Source organism: Berghia stephanieae, chromosome 3 (assembly GCF_034508935.2).
Source record: "Berghia stephanieae isolate SIO BIC M18660-M18661 chromosome 3, UCSD_Bste_1.3, whole genome shotgun sequence".
Classification (NCBI taxonomy): domain Eukaryota; kingdom Metazoa; phylum Mollusca; class Gastropoda; order Nudibranchia; family Aeolidiidae; genus Berghia; species Berghia stephanieae.
Genome location: NC_088362.1, coordinates 57094197 through 57110897, shown reverse-complemented (window position 1 = coordinate 57110897; position 16701 = coordinate 57094197). Strand labels below are relative to the sequence as shown.

Here is a 16701-nt window from a genome sequence, read left to right as displayed (position 1 = left end):
ATGACAATGGTAAAGAAGGTGAACGTAATAAAGACGATGCTGATAGATAATGACAATAATGATGAAGGTGAAAATAATGGTGATATTAATGCTTGTGATGACAATAATGATGACACTGATAAATAGTGACGTAGACTACGAATGAAGATGATAATAATGATGCTAATAATTTAAATAGGATGGTGGCGGTAGTGGTGGTGAATAAAGATGGATATGATGATGATCGCAAAGACTATTATGCTGGTAGTGATGGAAAATGATGATGATGATGATGATGATGATGATGATGATGATGAAGGTGAAGATGATGATGATATTGATGGTGGTGAGGGCAATAAAGATGATACTGATATATTAATGACAATGATGAAGAAAGTGAAGGTGATTGCGGTGATTACTGATGCTAATATATATTGACAATAATGATTCTGATAGATAATGACAAAGATGATGATAATGATAATGATGATGATGGTGGTGGTGGTGGGGGAAGTAGTGGTGGTGAATAAAGATGAATATAATGATGGTTGCAAAGACGGTGATGTTGGCAGTGGTGGGACTGATGATGATGCTGATGATGTTGATGATGCTGATGATGATGATGATGATAATGAGGATGATAAATGGATATCCACAGAGAAATAGAGCTGATATAATAATTACTGTGACCTCAGTTTGTTCATCTTCCTTTATCCGACTGCTTCTTCGAATTGAAAATTGAAAATCTCTTCTTAAATATATTGGACAGGCATAGAATAGCCTTTACAGGAACACACACATCGATTGCAAATGTCTCTGCAAAATTGCCAAGAATTACGGCTAATCTTGCCCTACATATTTTTGATTTATTGTTAACAAAGAAACAATATGAAAGGAGTGAAAATTCTAAAAACAACTCGCACAGTGAAGATAAACCATCCCTGTCCCTAGAATTAAAATACTCTGTTAACTCAGAGTTTGGCACAACACACGCTCTGCTTCGTAGTTCCTGCTATTGGAAAAATTTAGAATAGATGGTGAAATCTGCTACATTTTTGGTTTGTCGTGTAATTTTTCCCAGGGTGGACTTAGAAGGGAGATAAAGGTGACCACGTAAAGAAGAATATAGCACTCTTGACCTCGTGGACCACGAAAAAGCAAGAATTAAATCATCTGGAAAGTAAATCCGTTGATTTTTCTGAGCATTCAGGAGCTGAATCTGGCGTTCTATAAATTTCTGGATAGCCTTAGACTTCTCTAATGAGGATTCATTTTCTTCATCTGCAATGAAAAAAAAAGTAGAAGATAATGAAATAGACGATACATGATTGGAAACAATGAATTTTATTTTTAAAATGCATTTCAAAATTTTAATTTCGTGAATCTATAACGAATCAAAAACAACAGCAATACAACAAGGGTAATAGTTCTTCTTATCATCATCATCGTCATCATCATCATCATCATCATCATCATCATCATCATCATCATCATCATCATCATCATCATCATCATCAACATCATTATTATCATTATCATTATTGTTATTATTATTATTATTATTATTATTATTATTATTATTATTATTATTATTATTATTATGTTCACGTTGATAATAAAACTGACGCTAACGCATTTAAAAATTAAAATAGTAGGTTAACTCACCTTCTAGTTGGGAGTCCAGTGTGTAGAATCGAAGTATTTCTGTAAGTTCACTCCAACGCTTTAAGGTTCCATCTGAGAAAGTCTGGTGTTGGCTTTGTTTAATTCCAAATAAACCCTCATATTGAATTGACCTGATGCTGTGATCATCGTTCACCTCTTTAACTGTAAAGTAGATACTAAATGAGTGGACCATACCGATCCTAGCACGGCTATGAAGACTAAACTCAGAATCTGAAGACAGTCCAACAACACCATTAGAGGAAATCTCTTGAACAAAATAATCTTTAAAGTTTTTTCCCAACTCATTTTCTGTATTTTCAAGTAAATCTTTCTTAAGAAAAATTGATAACTCATCAATATCCTGAAGCCTGTCTCTAAATTCACTTGTCGAATTTAATGTCTGACGAGATGGTGCTGTTTTTCGCAAACAAGAAGGGGGTATTGTATTTAGCCATTTATTTGGAGGAATAGCAGGTGAAGGATACCTTGATTTCCGTCTCATAGGAGCATCATGATGCCAATGATTGGCACAGATACCCATATAGTCTGCAACATCACTCGAATCGATATTATTTGGCAGTGCACTAATCCATATTTGTCTCTCAATTGGATCCGAATGAAATTTATATATAGTTGTCTTTTCGCCATGTCTATAATTTGAAGTGCAATCAAAAACAACATTTTCGAGACATTTTCGGTTATTATTGATAAAAAAATAATGATAAAATGTTTATTATTTGCTTAAAATGCATTGCCGAATCCATTGTACAGGGAAAATGAGCAATAAACAACGGCAATTCACAACTACAACAAAACTTAATGGTCACTCCATGAAAATGAACAACAGAATAAGGGCGATTCACAACTACAAGTGGTCAATATGTACAAGCAAGACTGAATTCTTAAAAGTGTGACATATGGCACTACTTGACCTAGGTGATGCTAAGTGTGTGTATGTGTGTGTGTGTGTGTGTGTGTGTGTGTGTATGCGCGTGCGTTTTAGTCTTAAAACTCTAGATAGCTTTGGTATGCGTACGAGCGTGTTTGAGTAATGTAATTAATGCCATCTCATGCAGGTAACCGAGGTAACTCAACTCTCGCCCCTTCCCCCAGTTCAAAAAAACCATGGGCCTTCCAGATTTTTTTGGCCACGGTCGCTCGAACTGCACGTCTCTAGAGTGCTATGGGCTCAAATGAAAGCCATCAGGGCGTCGAGACATTGCTGTTGTGTGCTCACCTTCTTATTCTATTCTTACTCACATTCAAAGAAGTGGCACTCTAGCTCAATGTTGATTTGTTACATTTGCCTTTTCACAAATGTACATAGATAGGTACCATTATCTGCTATATCGCCGTGCTCTGGAAAAAAAACATATTTAGAAATTTGGCCAGAAAAGCTCGTCCTTCAAATATCGATCGATTTAAATGACCCTCGTCTTAGCAAAAACTTTCAAACCTGGGACTTCGCGAAGTCTCAGGTTTGAAAGTTTTTTGCTAAGACGAGGGTCATTTAAATCGATCGATATTTGAAGGACGAGTTTTCTGGCCAAATTTCTAAATATATGTTTTTCAAGAGTACAGCAGTATAGTCGGTGATAGGTACCAATAAAGCAAGTCTGATTATGAAATAATTGTCTTTCTTAGTTCCAGGAATGCCAAAAAAAAAGTGAATAAAGAATAAAGTGAATAATAGAAGAATAAAAAAATTGACAGCAATAAAAACAAAACAAAACAACATTGAGAGAGAGAGAGAGAGAGAGAGAGAGAGAGAGAGAGAGAGAGAGAGAGAGAGAGAGAGAGACGTAGCCTCTTTCACCACGAGAGCAACAACAGATTCAGAGATGCCCGAGTCGCAACGCAATCCTATTGCTCTCTTGCTGAGAACGGTAAAGATAATATACAAGTCAGGTCAGAGCACAAAACCACATAACTACTAGTGTGAAGTTTAAAAGATGAGCTTTTAAATAGAGCAATATCTACTTAATATAATATTCAAAACACTTGACAATACAACAGCAACACAACTTAACATTTATGACGAGAAAGCAGAAGTGTCAGATGGCATTACATTTTTTTTCGGCAGAGACAACGCTATTTCTCATTTTACACCTGGTTACAGTCAGAGAATGTGAGCTTAGAGCCTTTTACAAGGACACAGCTTTGTGCCGCCGGCCCAGACTTCTGTGAGTCAGAGTAAACTTGACTCCCACCTGCAAAGGGTTAATATTTTTTTTTTAAAGGGTGAGTAGAGCAGTGACTTACGTAGATAATAACAAGAAATTAAGTGAGTAGAGAACTGCCAGAAGACAATAGAGAATAAAAACATACGGCGGTGGGGAGTTGAACCCAGGACCCGACTGTTTCGGCAACTCCGCCTGGCCACGATAGAAACGTTCTAAAATTGACGTTACCCACTAATAAAAAAGAAATAAATAAAAAGGAGTTTCTAACCATCTTATAATATCATTATGTCATTTTCGTGTAAAACACGACTGGCTTCCCCCCCCCCCCCACCCTCCCCCCTTTCAAATTCAAGCCGCATCCCGTTTGAAGGCGGTTAGCAACGCGTAAAAACACAGTGAGTGACATCCGTCTCCAGAACGATTCCATGATTGGAACTGAAAGAGTAACGGCAATGACCGACATAGGTTGTTGGAGAATTCCACGCTAGCGGCGTCCGTTGTTATAGAATTGGCCACTTTTATTGGCCACAAAAATGTCTTGCTGGAATGATCGGGTTAAGATAAGGCATTCTTAGGGAACTGACGCTTGCGTGTTTTTGAGTGGCACACACGAATTGAATCACTATGAATTAATTTGTTTCTAGCTAGATGTGAGTCATTAAACTATTGGTCAAAGTCAATGTTCACATTTTATTTGCAAGTCTGATAACCGAGCGGAATTATGGGCTTGATATAACGTTGTTGTAATGGACAATATTTTGCGTCGGTTTGAGACCATTGCAACAATGAGCCCATAACAATTTCGGTTATTAGACCTGCAAATAAGTACACATCGGTTAAAGTACAATAAAACCGTCATAGAAATTATAAAATGATACCATTTATATTAATAAATTAACATTTTAATATAGTGGCTCTTATCTGCTGTTTATCATCATAATCATTACAATGCTTATTTCAATTAAACATTTAACCGGAACGCCACATGAAGTCTTTAAAGGTCCCCCCTGCACACCCGTCTTTTGACAAAACCAACTTTGTTTTACATGATCATTTCAAGTAATAAAAGCGACAGATATTCAAAGCATTTTGCGTGCTCAAAATCAAGATATATACATTTCTCTTCGAGTCATTATAGTAGTGGCTGCAAGAAATTGTTTATTTCCTTATTCATAATGACCGCGCTCTTATACGCACGGTTTACCTTATTACACCAGAAAGCTGCGATTACAGAGGTAAACACTACATGCCGGAAGCCCAATTACTAAAGGTTAAAAAAAACCCCAAAGAATAACAACAACAAAAACAACAACAAAAACAACAACAAAAACAACAACAACAACAAAAACAACAACAACAACAAACAACAACATCAAAGCAAGGAGGTAGAAAAGTAGAAAAAAAAACAAGAGTCAATACAACAATATTGCATATTTATTTACGATCTATCTTAATACTGTATTTTGTATGTAAACATCACATTGATACGGCGAATTGAATGTTTGAATAAAGTGTTAATTCTTCACAATGTCAATTAATCAGTTATCAAAATTACGAAATGTATTTATGATAGTCAATCTGAGACATCTTGCATCAGATAAAGCTCCACATAGGAGCTTATACGGCTGTGTTATCGAGTGGTATTACACTCGCCTCCAGACCAGAAGGTCCAGGGTTCGAGTCCCGCTCTGAGCGATTCAAAGTTGAGTCCTTGGAACAGGCTCTTAACTCACATTCCCTCACCTCACTCTGGTGTAAAATGAGTTTCTGTCGGTTAAAAGCGTTGTCTCTGTCCGAAATAAAATATATTTTAATATCGCGTAAAAGGCGTCATATTATTATTATGTCGTGCTACATCTTAAATGTTGTTGTTGACTTCGGACCTCCTGTAAAGTGGTTTGAGCAGGTTTAGTGGATATAGCATGCTATATATCTGCTCAAGTTTTTTTTTTTTTGTGTTTTTTTTTGTATAAAGTTAAATTCTCTTTAAATAATGTCCCTCCTGTGAAACGCTAATATCTAACAAAATTATGAAAAATTGTTCTGGTTCTGGCTGTGTATTTTGCAAAGGCCATCTTGGTTCAAATATTGGTTACATACACTTGTTTCAAAAGACAAGCTACGCATCTATCTTCGATGGTGAACTTTACTTTAAGGAATGGAAAATTATGTTTCCAAACAGATTTTCTGGATGGAAAGCTAATTTCGTGGTAATCCCAATACTAACACCCCCTCCCATGCACTCAAAGTTTCCCTCTATCTTCCCATCAGAGAAATGTCCGTAAGAGTAAATTTCGACATTTTCGAATTGCACTTGTCAAAGGTATGAAATGGCTGTAAAATAAATGCACAAATACATAGCTTAAGCCAAAGCTGATCATTTCAATTGAAATACACTGTATCCCTCTGTGGAGAATTATAACACAAATATAAATATAGATAGTATGTCATATGTTATTTATAGAGCGCCACTCTCCACCAAACGTGTTCAATGGCTCTTTACAAGACACAGTTGACATAAGAATTTAAAGAAAATAAAATGTTACAATTTTAAGAAAATTAAATGTTATAATTCAATTGTAAATAATCTATAAAGTAGTCCTTCAAAGCCATTGGGCCCATAGAGCCGGAAGTTTATCCCGTTTTCTATTGCGTGAAACGGACAATAGCAATTGCTTGCTATCTTTTGGATAGGACGCTAGTCTATCACAAAGCATTTTCCGCCAAATATAACAGAAACAGCTACCCATTCACTGCTGGGTGGACAGGGAGGCCAGTAAAAAAATAGATAATCTCGACTGTACACTGGATCGATCTTGGTCCCTTTTCGTGTGAAGAGAGTGCTACCCAACATAAAAACGTCAGCTTGAATTAGAAGCGTTGTGATGAAATATTGCATTCGTAAAATGACCTCGCCTCTTCTTCTCTACTAACGATACTATAAATAAGTTAAAGATTGTATTGATTTATGGGTGTAAATAGAACCAAATTGACGTCACTCAGTTCTTTGTTATTGCTATTGTTTTTAAATAGCCATCCTAATTGGATTCAATAGTCTGATGTCACGTCGCCCAGCAACGACGGCCATCGTGGTTCTAAACAAAGAAAATTGATACTTTTTATTCTTCATGCTGGCTAGAACTTTTCATATGTCTTGTGATCAAAATGTGTAAAAGTCAAAACATGATCAGATTTATGTTTTTTTCCCGCTTTTATGCTCGTCGTAGAAATATTTCATAAGGGCGTCAGCCATTGTTCCGATAGTTTAGAGCCAGTTACTAAGTTACCATGCGTCATTACGAGGGAAGTGACGTAACGACTGTTGAAGCGTATTATTAGTTCTCACTAAATTCTATCAATCGGACTATAAACATTAAAAGTTAGGCATAATTTTGTGGGTTGGTACTTTTTATGTGACTGGCGGATGTTGTATTTACCTAAGCGCATAGCACCACTAGCAGGTGATAAAGCTTTATTATATCACTATTTTACGGTTTTCCTTGGAGAGGCAAGCATTTTTTTTTCTGACGAGTTAATTTAATAACAAGGACAGCAGCTATACTCTAAAGCCCTCTTTGTTTAGCAGGTAAAACGGTTATCCTCTACGTGTCCAATTTTCTGAACAGATTTTCAAGTCGTGTCGGGTCATGTCAGTGCAATTGATGCTATGCGTTTAGCCAAAATAAAACTCATAACATCCGCCAGCGGGATATAACGTACCAACGAAAAAAAAAAAATATGTGTAACCTTGAACGATTATATTCTGCTTGATAGAATTTAGTGATACCTACTAATAAAAATGGCTGGCTAATACTAATAACAATAACAAAGAACACAGTGACGTTAATTTCGTTCCTTCTGTTGATGCTATGCATTTAGTTAATAAACTCATAACATCCGCCAGCCAGATATAATGTACCAACACGCAAAAAGAATGTGTAACCTTAAACGTCTATAGATAGAACGAAGTTGACGTAACTCGGCTATTCGTTATTGTTCATAAGTGATATTAAAGGTGCTAGGGTGTTTGTTTTTCCATAAGTTAAGTAAAGGGGAGACATTCCGAAAGCTCCTTCATCCCCAGTATTCTTTAATTTTGTATTTTCACCTTTGATCTTTTGTCAGCACGGTGGTAGAACAGCACATTCAACGTTCAAAATTCCAATTCCAATAACGGATAACAGCACCTGTAGCATCAGTTGCCAATCAGACAGATCTAAGTTACTGAAGAGTAGTTCTCTCATAATTTGGGATGAAGCACCTATGATGGACAGGCGTGTGTTTGAATGTGTGAGCAGGACATTTTGTGACATAACAGGCAGTTCAAGACCTTGAGGGGGCAAAGTGGTTGTACTTGGATGGGATTTTCGGCAAATTCTACCTGTTGTTAACAAAGGAAGTGAAGCCGATATATTAAGTGTCACACTTAACAAGTCAATTATTTGGAATTTTGTCACCATTTTTCACATGAACAAGAACATGAGGGTTACTGATGACAATAACTGTTTTGCAAATTGGCTTCTCCGCATCGGAAATGGTACAGAGCCGGTTTTCAGCGAAATAGGAAAGTATTCTGTTAAATTACCTACAGCGCTATCCTTCCTGAAAATGACCCAGAATGCTTGATAAATGCTGTATACAATGATTTGAATCTGAACTTTGCGTATGAACGTTATCTATCAGAGAGAGCAATTTTGACTACAACCCATGAAAATGTTGACAAAATAAATGCAGCCGTTCTGTCCAGGTTGACCTCATCAACTGAACAAATTTACCGCAGTGCTGATTCCATTCAAAGTGACTCTGACATCAACTTATACCCGATTAAATTCTTGAACGAACTTACACCTCCCGGACTTCCTCCACATGCATTACATTTGAAAGCCAACACGTCAGTCATGCTGCTTAGAAATATAAATCCTAAATCAGGCCCCCCAAATGGCACCCGTTTGTTAATAATTAAATTAGGTTCAAAAGTATTAGAAGCCAAGATAATTGCCGGTAGTAGAGCTGGCGACATAGTGTTTATCCCTAGAATCAATCTGACGACAACAACGGATTGAGGCTTACCATTTATTCTAAATAGAAGACAGTTTCCGGTAAAATTATCATATGCAATGACAATTAACAAGTCTCAGGGGCAGACATTAAGCAAGGTGGGGATTTTCTTACCACAACCGGTATTCACACACGGACAACTGTATGTTGCTGTGTCACGGATCAGAGGTTATAGTGGCTTACACTTCATGTTGGGCCACACAGAAAAATCAACCGAAGATATACCAAATTACACAGACAACGTTGTTTACCAATCTGCCCTCATTAAATGATGGTGAGTACAGTATCGAATGAAAATAGTTCTTTCCCCGCGAAATTGCGGGCTTTTTACTAGTATATATATATATATATATATATATAATATATATATATTATATATATATATATACTAAGCGTGCTCAAAGTGCTTTTCTAGAGGTCCCTAGCCAACAACAACTTTTAGCATGTAGACGAGACATGATGACGCCTGTTAGACGACATTACAATTTTTTTTCCGACAGGGACAATGCTGCTAACGGCCAACTCATTTCACACATGAGGACGCTGAGTGAGTCAAGAGCCTTTTCCAAGGACTCAGTTTTGGTCCGCTCAACTCAGAGCAGGACTCGAACACTGGACCCTCTGCTCCGAAAGCGAGCGCCATACCACAAGATTTATATAAATAGGGAGGCCTTCCGAAAGCTCCTACATCCCCAGTATTCTTTTTTCTTTTTTTTTTATAATGTTCTAGTAGGGGGTTTGGGAGGGGGGAAACTTTTTTTTAAGTCTCCCCCCTCCCAAACCCCCTACTAGAATATTATTTTTAAAAAGTTTTCCCCCTCCCAAACCCCTACTAGAACAAGAATACTGGGGATGTAGGAGCTTTCGGAAGGCCTCCCTATAAATATGCTTTTAAAAAGCTTTTTGTCGTTACACGACAGCGCAGCAGCAGCAGCTGATGTCAAATCTGAGCAAAACGAAGCCGTGAGGATTCCAAACAAACCTGGGCAGGTTTTGTTATTGGCACAACTATTTGCCGACAGTCCTTTGATCTCGTCTGTCAATACGAGAGGTGAGCGCTGGACAAGTTGTCAGGACAAACTCAATGTGTGGCGTCACAGAGTAGAAACCTGGATGGCTCATATTTGATGGTGGATCAAACCGATTTGGTAGGCAAACGGACGAAAGCCCTGCGTCTTTTATCCGTCACCTTGGGGAAACCGGAAATGCTGCGGTGCTGCGCCAGACTATTATTCCCATTGGTCAACAACTGTGTTGGTTGGAATTATTAGCAATAGACAGTAGTATTCGGCCTCGTAACGACAGATCACGTTTTGTTTCAGTTTGGTGGGAAATCTTAATTTCAAGTTAAATCGATAAAATATAATGAGATTGGAGTATAAGATTTAGGCATTTGGACACTTTGTGCGTATTTGAGTTTGTGTGTGCGTGTGTGTTTGTGTTTTTGCTACGTTAACGGGACAATTTCATGTTTGCACACTCACGTTAAGTGGACACACCCCGTTAAGTGGACGTCCTGATAATGTTTTGATGTCAAAACCAGACTTCCCGCCAGTTTTTAGATCACCTGACAAATTTTTTCCAAGAAATGAGTTGGTCTTTGCAACGGAGCGATTTTGTCGTTTAGACACACAGCTCTATACACACCCCGAGTGTATGCCGAAAATTGCGGTGTCCCGATAACTGCAGAGTAAAGTTAATTACGTGTGTATAGGCTGTGTGTATGAAATTGGACCTCGTTGTTTTCGTTTCTTAGACTCAAACTCAAACTCAAAGATGGAGGACCGTAGCAGTAGTCCAGTTTATGCGGTATAAACAATCTTACTTTAATATTTTATGTTTGAGGCCTACATTACAATTTCTACTGTAGTTTTACTGCATTTCTTAATTATTTTTTTTTCACTTGTCGTTCTTTCATATCTCTATACATAGAAGTAATAAATAACATTAACTAGCAGGTATTCCCGTTCTACGAAAGAAAACGAGGAGGGATAAGCAGCCATGGATAGATAGATAGATAGATAGATAGATAGATAGATAGATAGATAGATAGATAGATAGATAGATAGATAGATAGATAGAGAGACAGACAGACAGATAGAAAAACAGATATATTCATAGAAAAATAGAGATAGATAGACAGACCAACAGGAAGACAGATGGACGGACAGACAGATAGATAGATAGACAGGCAGATAGATAGATAGATATATTTATTGATTGATTGATGGGAAGGGTCCAAGACTTTTGAGAGAGAGAGAGAGAAAGAAAGAAAGAGAGAGAGAGAGAGAGAGAGAGAGAGAGAGAGAGAGAGAGAGAGAGAGAGAGAGAGTCTGTTGTACTGTAAGTAGGTTAGGAATTCGAAAATTTCAGATCACAGCTATCTGCCTGAAATAAAATAAATACATGAATATATAAATCAAAAACGTACATTAGTAGTACCAAAACTATAATGACGATCGGGAGGACAACGGGGTGATAGGAGGATTAATCAATCAACTTCAGTTACACTCACCCTATTCACAACTAGATATACCAGAAAAAAAAAAAGAAGAAGAAATTAGTATATCCTTTGAACTCTGACCCCTCTATTTTGTTTTCTTGGATAAATCTCATTTCGTCTCATAGCTCTTATAAAAGATTGGAAACACAACCTGTACTGGAAGTTATTTGTGGAGGAGGTCGTCGTTTTTATGGCGACTCTGAATTTTTTCAAAAAATTACTTTTTAACTAATCAAATTGTGAAGAAACCAAACATTATTTTTTAATCATTTAGATACTGCTCCCAGCCTTTCGTCGTTCCCAATCAACAATCCAGATATGACTGTTCTTGGTTAGTCAGGTTTTCAATCTATATAGAGCTATAGTGTTTGGGGCTTAGTTCCATTACAATAAGATAGTATATTATGAGAGTTCAATTATATGTACACGGTGTTCACCGATATGCTTCCTGTCGTCTGTTCAGTTACAATAAGATAACCCACTCCGATTCACAATCCGATTTGTAACTCTTTTAATCTTCGCTTCCTTATCCATTTATTTCAATAATCTTTCTTGTTCTTGTTCTTCTAGTTTTTCTTGTTCTTATTTCTCTTCTTCTTCTCCACCTGTTGTAATTTATTCTTTCCTCGCATGATTTTTCGTCATATTCATTTTTTTCATCCTTCTTCATCTTCAGACATTGACTGCTTGTCAAACTGATCTAGATCTAGTCTTTGGAGAAATGCGAAAAGACTTACATACAGATTATGTTTTCTGATATTGATGACGATCCTAATGACAGTGATTATGTCCCTGATTCTAGTGATTCAGACTTTGACTCTTTTCCGACATTTTTACCAGTTGGTCTTTTAGAAAAACCTGCGACTGTAAAAGTTACGGACTCAAGATCACAGGAGTACACAGATTTATCAGGCTCGCAAGAAAATGTAGGCAACCAATTAACAGTGAACCAAAATAGAATTGAGGGATGTTATCTGCCAAACACAAGAGGAGATTCTAAAAAGCATTTCTGTGTTTTTTTGTGGTAAACAGCAGGCAAAGTTAAAACGTCATCTTTTATCACAACACAAGAATGAAAAAGATATGGTGCCTTTACTTAATGCTTCTTCCCTAACTAAAAAAGATGAACTTGCCAAACTTCGCAATGCTGGTAACCATGCACACAATATCAATACGCTGAAGCAAGGAACAGGCATGGTGGTGGTCAAAAGAAGGGAAAAAAACATTAACTCAAGTAAGCAACTTTGTGCCATGTTTGAGATGTATGGGTTGGGTCTCTAAGAAAGATCTTTGGAGGCATAAATGTGTAAACAAAGCTGAAAGTGTACCCCGGAAGCAATTGGTTAAACAAGGAAAGTTGCTTTTACCACAGGTATCTGACAACGATCTGTATAATGAAATAATGATGTTTTTACGGAATGGCCCTATTTCAATCGTGGCCAAGAGCGATGAAACTATAAAACTTCTTGGCCTCAGAGAGACGACAAAGAACGGACATGACAAATATAGGCACGGGCATATTCGAAATAAATTAAGAGAATTGGCCCGCCTTTTGATTAAGCTTAGGAGTGCACCTAACTGCGAATCGTTGGGACTATCAGACTTCCTTCAATCTGAAAGATTCAAAGATGTTGTCTCAGCTGTAAGAGAGGTGGCAGCCTACTCAAAAGACACAAATCCATATGGAATACCATCCCTTGCTCTAAAACTAGGACATAGTTTGGCACACTGCTGCATTCTGTTGAAAGCTAAAGCTATTGAGACTGGAGATACAGTTATGACAGAGAGAACAGATGCATATTATCAGCTTCACACAATTATGTGGAATCAGGAAATAACTTGCAATGCCGCAAGAAACCTACATGAAAAAAAAAGAAAAATACCACAAAGACTATTCCACTCACAGATGATGTGTCAAAGCTTTCGAAGTACCTCACTAGTGAAACTGAAAAGTTGACCATGGAAATGTTGGCGCCAAAATGCATTGTCAAGGAAAAATGGGAAAGACTCGGTGTGATTACGCTAGTACGAATAATATTATTCAACAGAAGAAGGCAAAGGGAGGCTTCAAAGATGAAATTGTCTGACTACACCCAGGGAATAAATACCGACAAGCACAATGATGACGTTCTTAAAGAGCTTAGCCCTTTTGAAAAAGAACTTTGTAGTGTAGAGTCTTATCACGGATCGAGATAATTGTTGAATGACTGTGACTTTCTATCTTTTGGTTTTAATGCAGTTTATGCCGAATTTGGCAGTGTGATAGGTTGAAGCATGGTTGAATAAAATGTTGAATTATATGTTAGTTTCCTTTATGATTATCATTGCTATGAAACATAAGCTATTTCTAATCTCTGCTATTGCTATGTTAATCTTAAAACAACAAACAAAATAAACAAAGACAATCAAACAACAACAAACAAACAATCAAAAACAAAACAAGAAAACAATGGCGTCATATAGCGGAAACATTTATTTTTCAAACGTACCACTATGATAATGTATGTAAAATAATGCAACCCATAAGGAAAATAATGGTGAATTCATTTCAGAATGAAGTTTAAAGATAGCTATCTTTTCAGTCCAAAGGCTATGAGACTTGTATTATTGTCAATACTACAAACCTCATACTTAATGACGTAGTCACGAAATAACGATGTACCATCATTTTGTCCTGACATTAATAGGCAAATCATATTGTTTAGGTTCGATTCCAGAATGGAACCAATGAGAACATAAAAATACAATATTCCAATGCACATAGATTAAGAATCTAGATGCCCGGAGTACATTTCTACAAAGTCTGTTTAATGTTTGTTTTTCATGTTTTTGTGTAACATGCTTGAGGTTCAAAGGTCATGCGATGTCCACTTAGTGATACGTCCCAATAATGTATGAGTAAAATAATGTTGATATGAAAATTGAAGCAGAGGGCTGAAATTTGGCATACACCAATCTTTTCATGTCTAGGTGATACATTAAAAAAATCAGCCTGTTTGTATTATTGGTTGTTGAGCTATGATACGTCCATACAATGTAGGATTTGGTGAGAGTCCTCTTAATGTGTCCGAGACACGTATGTGTGTGTATGTGTGTGTGTGGGGGGGGGGGGGGGGGGAATAAGCATCTTATCACCAAAATGGGAAATAATCTCTCTCTCTCTCTCTCTCTCTCTCTCTCTCTCTCTCTCTCTCTCTCTCTCTCTCTCTCTCTCTCTCTCCTCGCTCTCTCTCCTCTCTCTCTCTCTCTCTCTCTCTCTCTTCTTTCTTTCTGCCCCCCCCCCCCCACTTGCTACTACTACTGCTATTACAACAACAACAACTTATACTTTACTACCTACTACTACTCACTACTACTACTACTACTACTTACTAACTACTACTACTAACTACTACTATACTACTACTACTACTACTACTACTACTACTACTACTACTACTACTACTACTACTACTACTACTACTACACTATTACTACTCTACTACTACTACTACTACTACTACTACTACTACTACTACTACTACTACTACTACTACTACTACTACTACTACTACTACTACTACTACTAACTACTATACTACTACTACTACTATACTACTACTACTACCTACTATACTACTACTACACTACTACACTACTACTACTACTACTACTACTACTACTACTACTACTACTACTACTACTACGACTACTACTACTACTACTACATACTACCACTGATCTAGTGGTATGACACTCGCTTTCGATCGGAAGGCCCTGAGTTCGAGCCTAGCTCGGCGCATAGTTGAGTCATTGGAGAAGGCTTTTTACTCACATTCTCTCACGTACTCAGGTGTAAAATGAATACCTGGCCGTTAACAGCGTTGTCTCTGTCAGAAAAAAAAGTGTAACATCGCCTAACAGGTGTTATGTCCCGTACTAAATGGTAAATGTTGTTGTTGGCCAGGGACACCTTGTAACTACTACTACTACTACTACTACTACTACTACTACTACTACTACTACTACTACTACTACTACTACTACCACCACCACCACTACTACTACTACTACTACTACTACTACTACTACTATACTACTACTATACTACTACTACACCACCACCACTACTACTACTACTACTACTACTACTACTACTACTACTACTATTATTATTATTATTATTATTATTATTATTATTATTATTATTATTATTATTATTATTATTATTATTATTATTATTATTATTATTATTATTATCAAATGGCTACACCTCTATTTTAAATCTTTTAATCCATTCTTCAAATTCTTTTCCTGCCTCATAGGCTGTCTCGTAGCCTCCTGATAGGCTTGTCACTGGGCAGTGGATGACGATGTGGTCCATTGCCTCAGGGCCTCCTTGGCAATGACGGCATGCATCTGATCCTCTCAGATTCCATCTATGCATGTTAGCTGCTGTTCTACCATGTCCTGTCAAAATGCGGTTGGAGGTGACCCAGCATTTTCGGCTATTGCAGAGAAAGCCAGGTGTTCTTTCTGTTGGGTCGGGTATGATGTCGCCTCCCCTGGGGCTGTCTTGGTTCCACATCGACATCCATTCCTCTTTCACGTTGAAATGTTGTCTTGAAGTTTTAAAAGGTTTCCTTGATTTCAGTCTTGACGTTGTTGGGGCTTCTTCTAGGACCTCCTTCAATGGGACCCTGTCAGTGACAATCCTCAATTTTGGCATGCATTCTTTGGTTTAATTCTTGTCTTCTGATATCAGGCGGTGCTATGCCACTTTGTGTTGGGAGCCATTGGGTTGGAGTTGACTTGAGGCATCCTGTTATGATCCTCATTGATTCTCTTAGCTTGACATCAATCAGTTTGGCATGTGGGCTCCTCACCCAGACTGGAGCGCAGTATTTATTCTCCCACGCTATAACAAAGTGCCAAAGCAGATGTTCTAAGTACTTGTTGTGAGGCTCCCCAATTAATACTTGCCAGTTTCCTCAGGATACAGTTTCTTTTTGAGATCTTGTTTGCGTTTCCTTCAAGATGTTTGCGGTACGTAGTTTAATTGTCTGTCCAACGTGACTACTACTATTACTACTACTGCTACTACTACTACTACTACTACTACTACTACTACTACTACTACTACTACTACTACCACTACTATTACTCCTATTTCAAATGAACAGGCTCACTAACTCAGTCTGACTAGCTCTGCCTATTGTTGCGACGTGTTATCTAATCGTTCAATACCTCAGTATTGCTCTGCGACTTGATACTAGCAGGTAGGTTATTCCTACATGAGGGCAAGATGACTGTTGATATTGGATGGAGGAAAAG

At 37.4% G+C, this 16701-nt stretch overlaps 1 protein-coding gene across 1 annotated transcript in view; it reads right to left on the bottom strand.

Moving 5' to 3' along the window:
• The window catches only part of LOC144968061 (uncharacterized), a 3981-nt gene extending 1412 nt beyond the window's left edge, over positions 1–2569 (bottom strand). The window contains exons 1-2 of the mRNA XM_078906030.1: positions 1645–2569; positions 1–1260 (exon numbers count right to left, since the gene is read on the bottom strand). The exon at positions 1–1260 is cut by the window's left edge and continues 1412 nt beyond it. Coding sequence (XP_078762156.1) covers positions 992–1260; positions 1645–2185 — 810 coding nt within the window. The 5' untranslated portion in view covers positions 2186–2569 and the 3' untranslated portion in view covers positions 1–991. The remainder of the gene's footprint in view (positions 1261–1644) is intronic.
• Positions 2570–16701: the final 14132 nt, after the last annotated feature.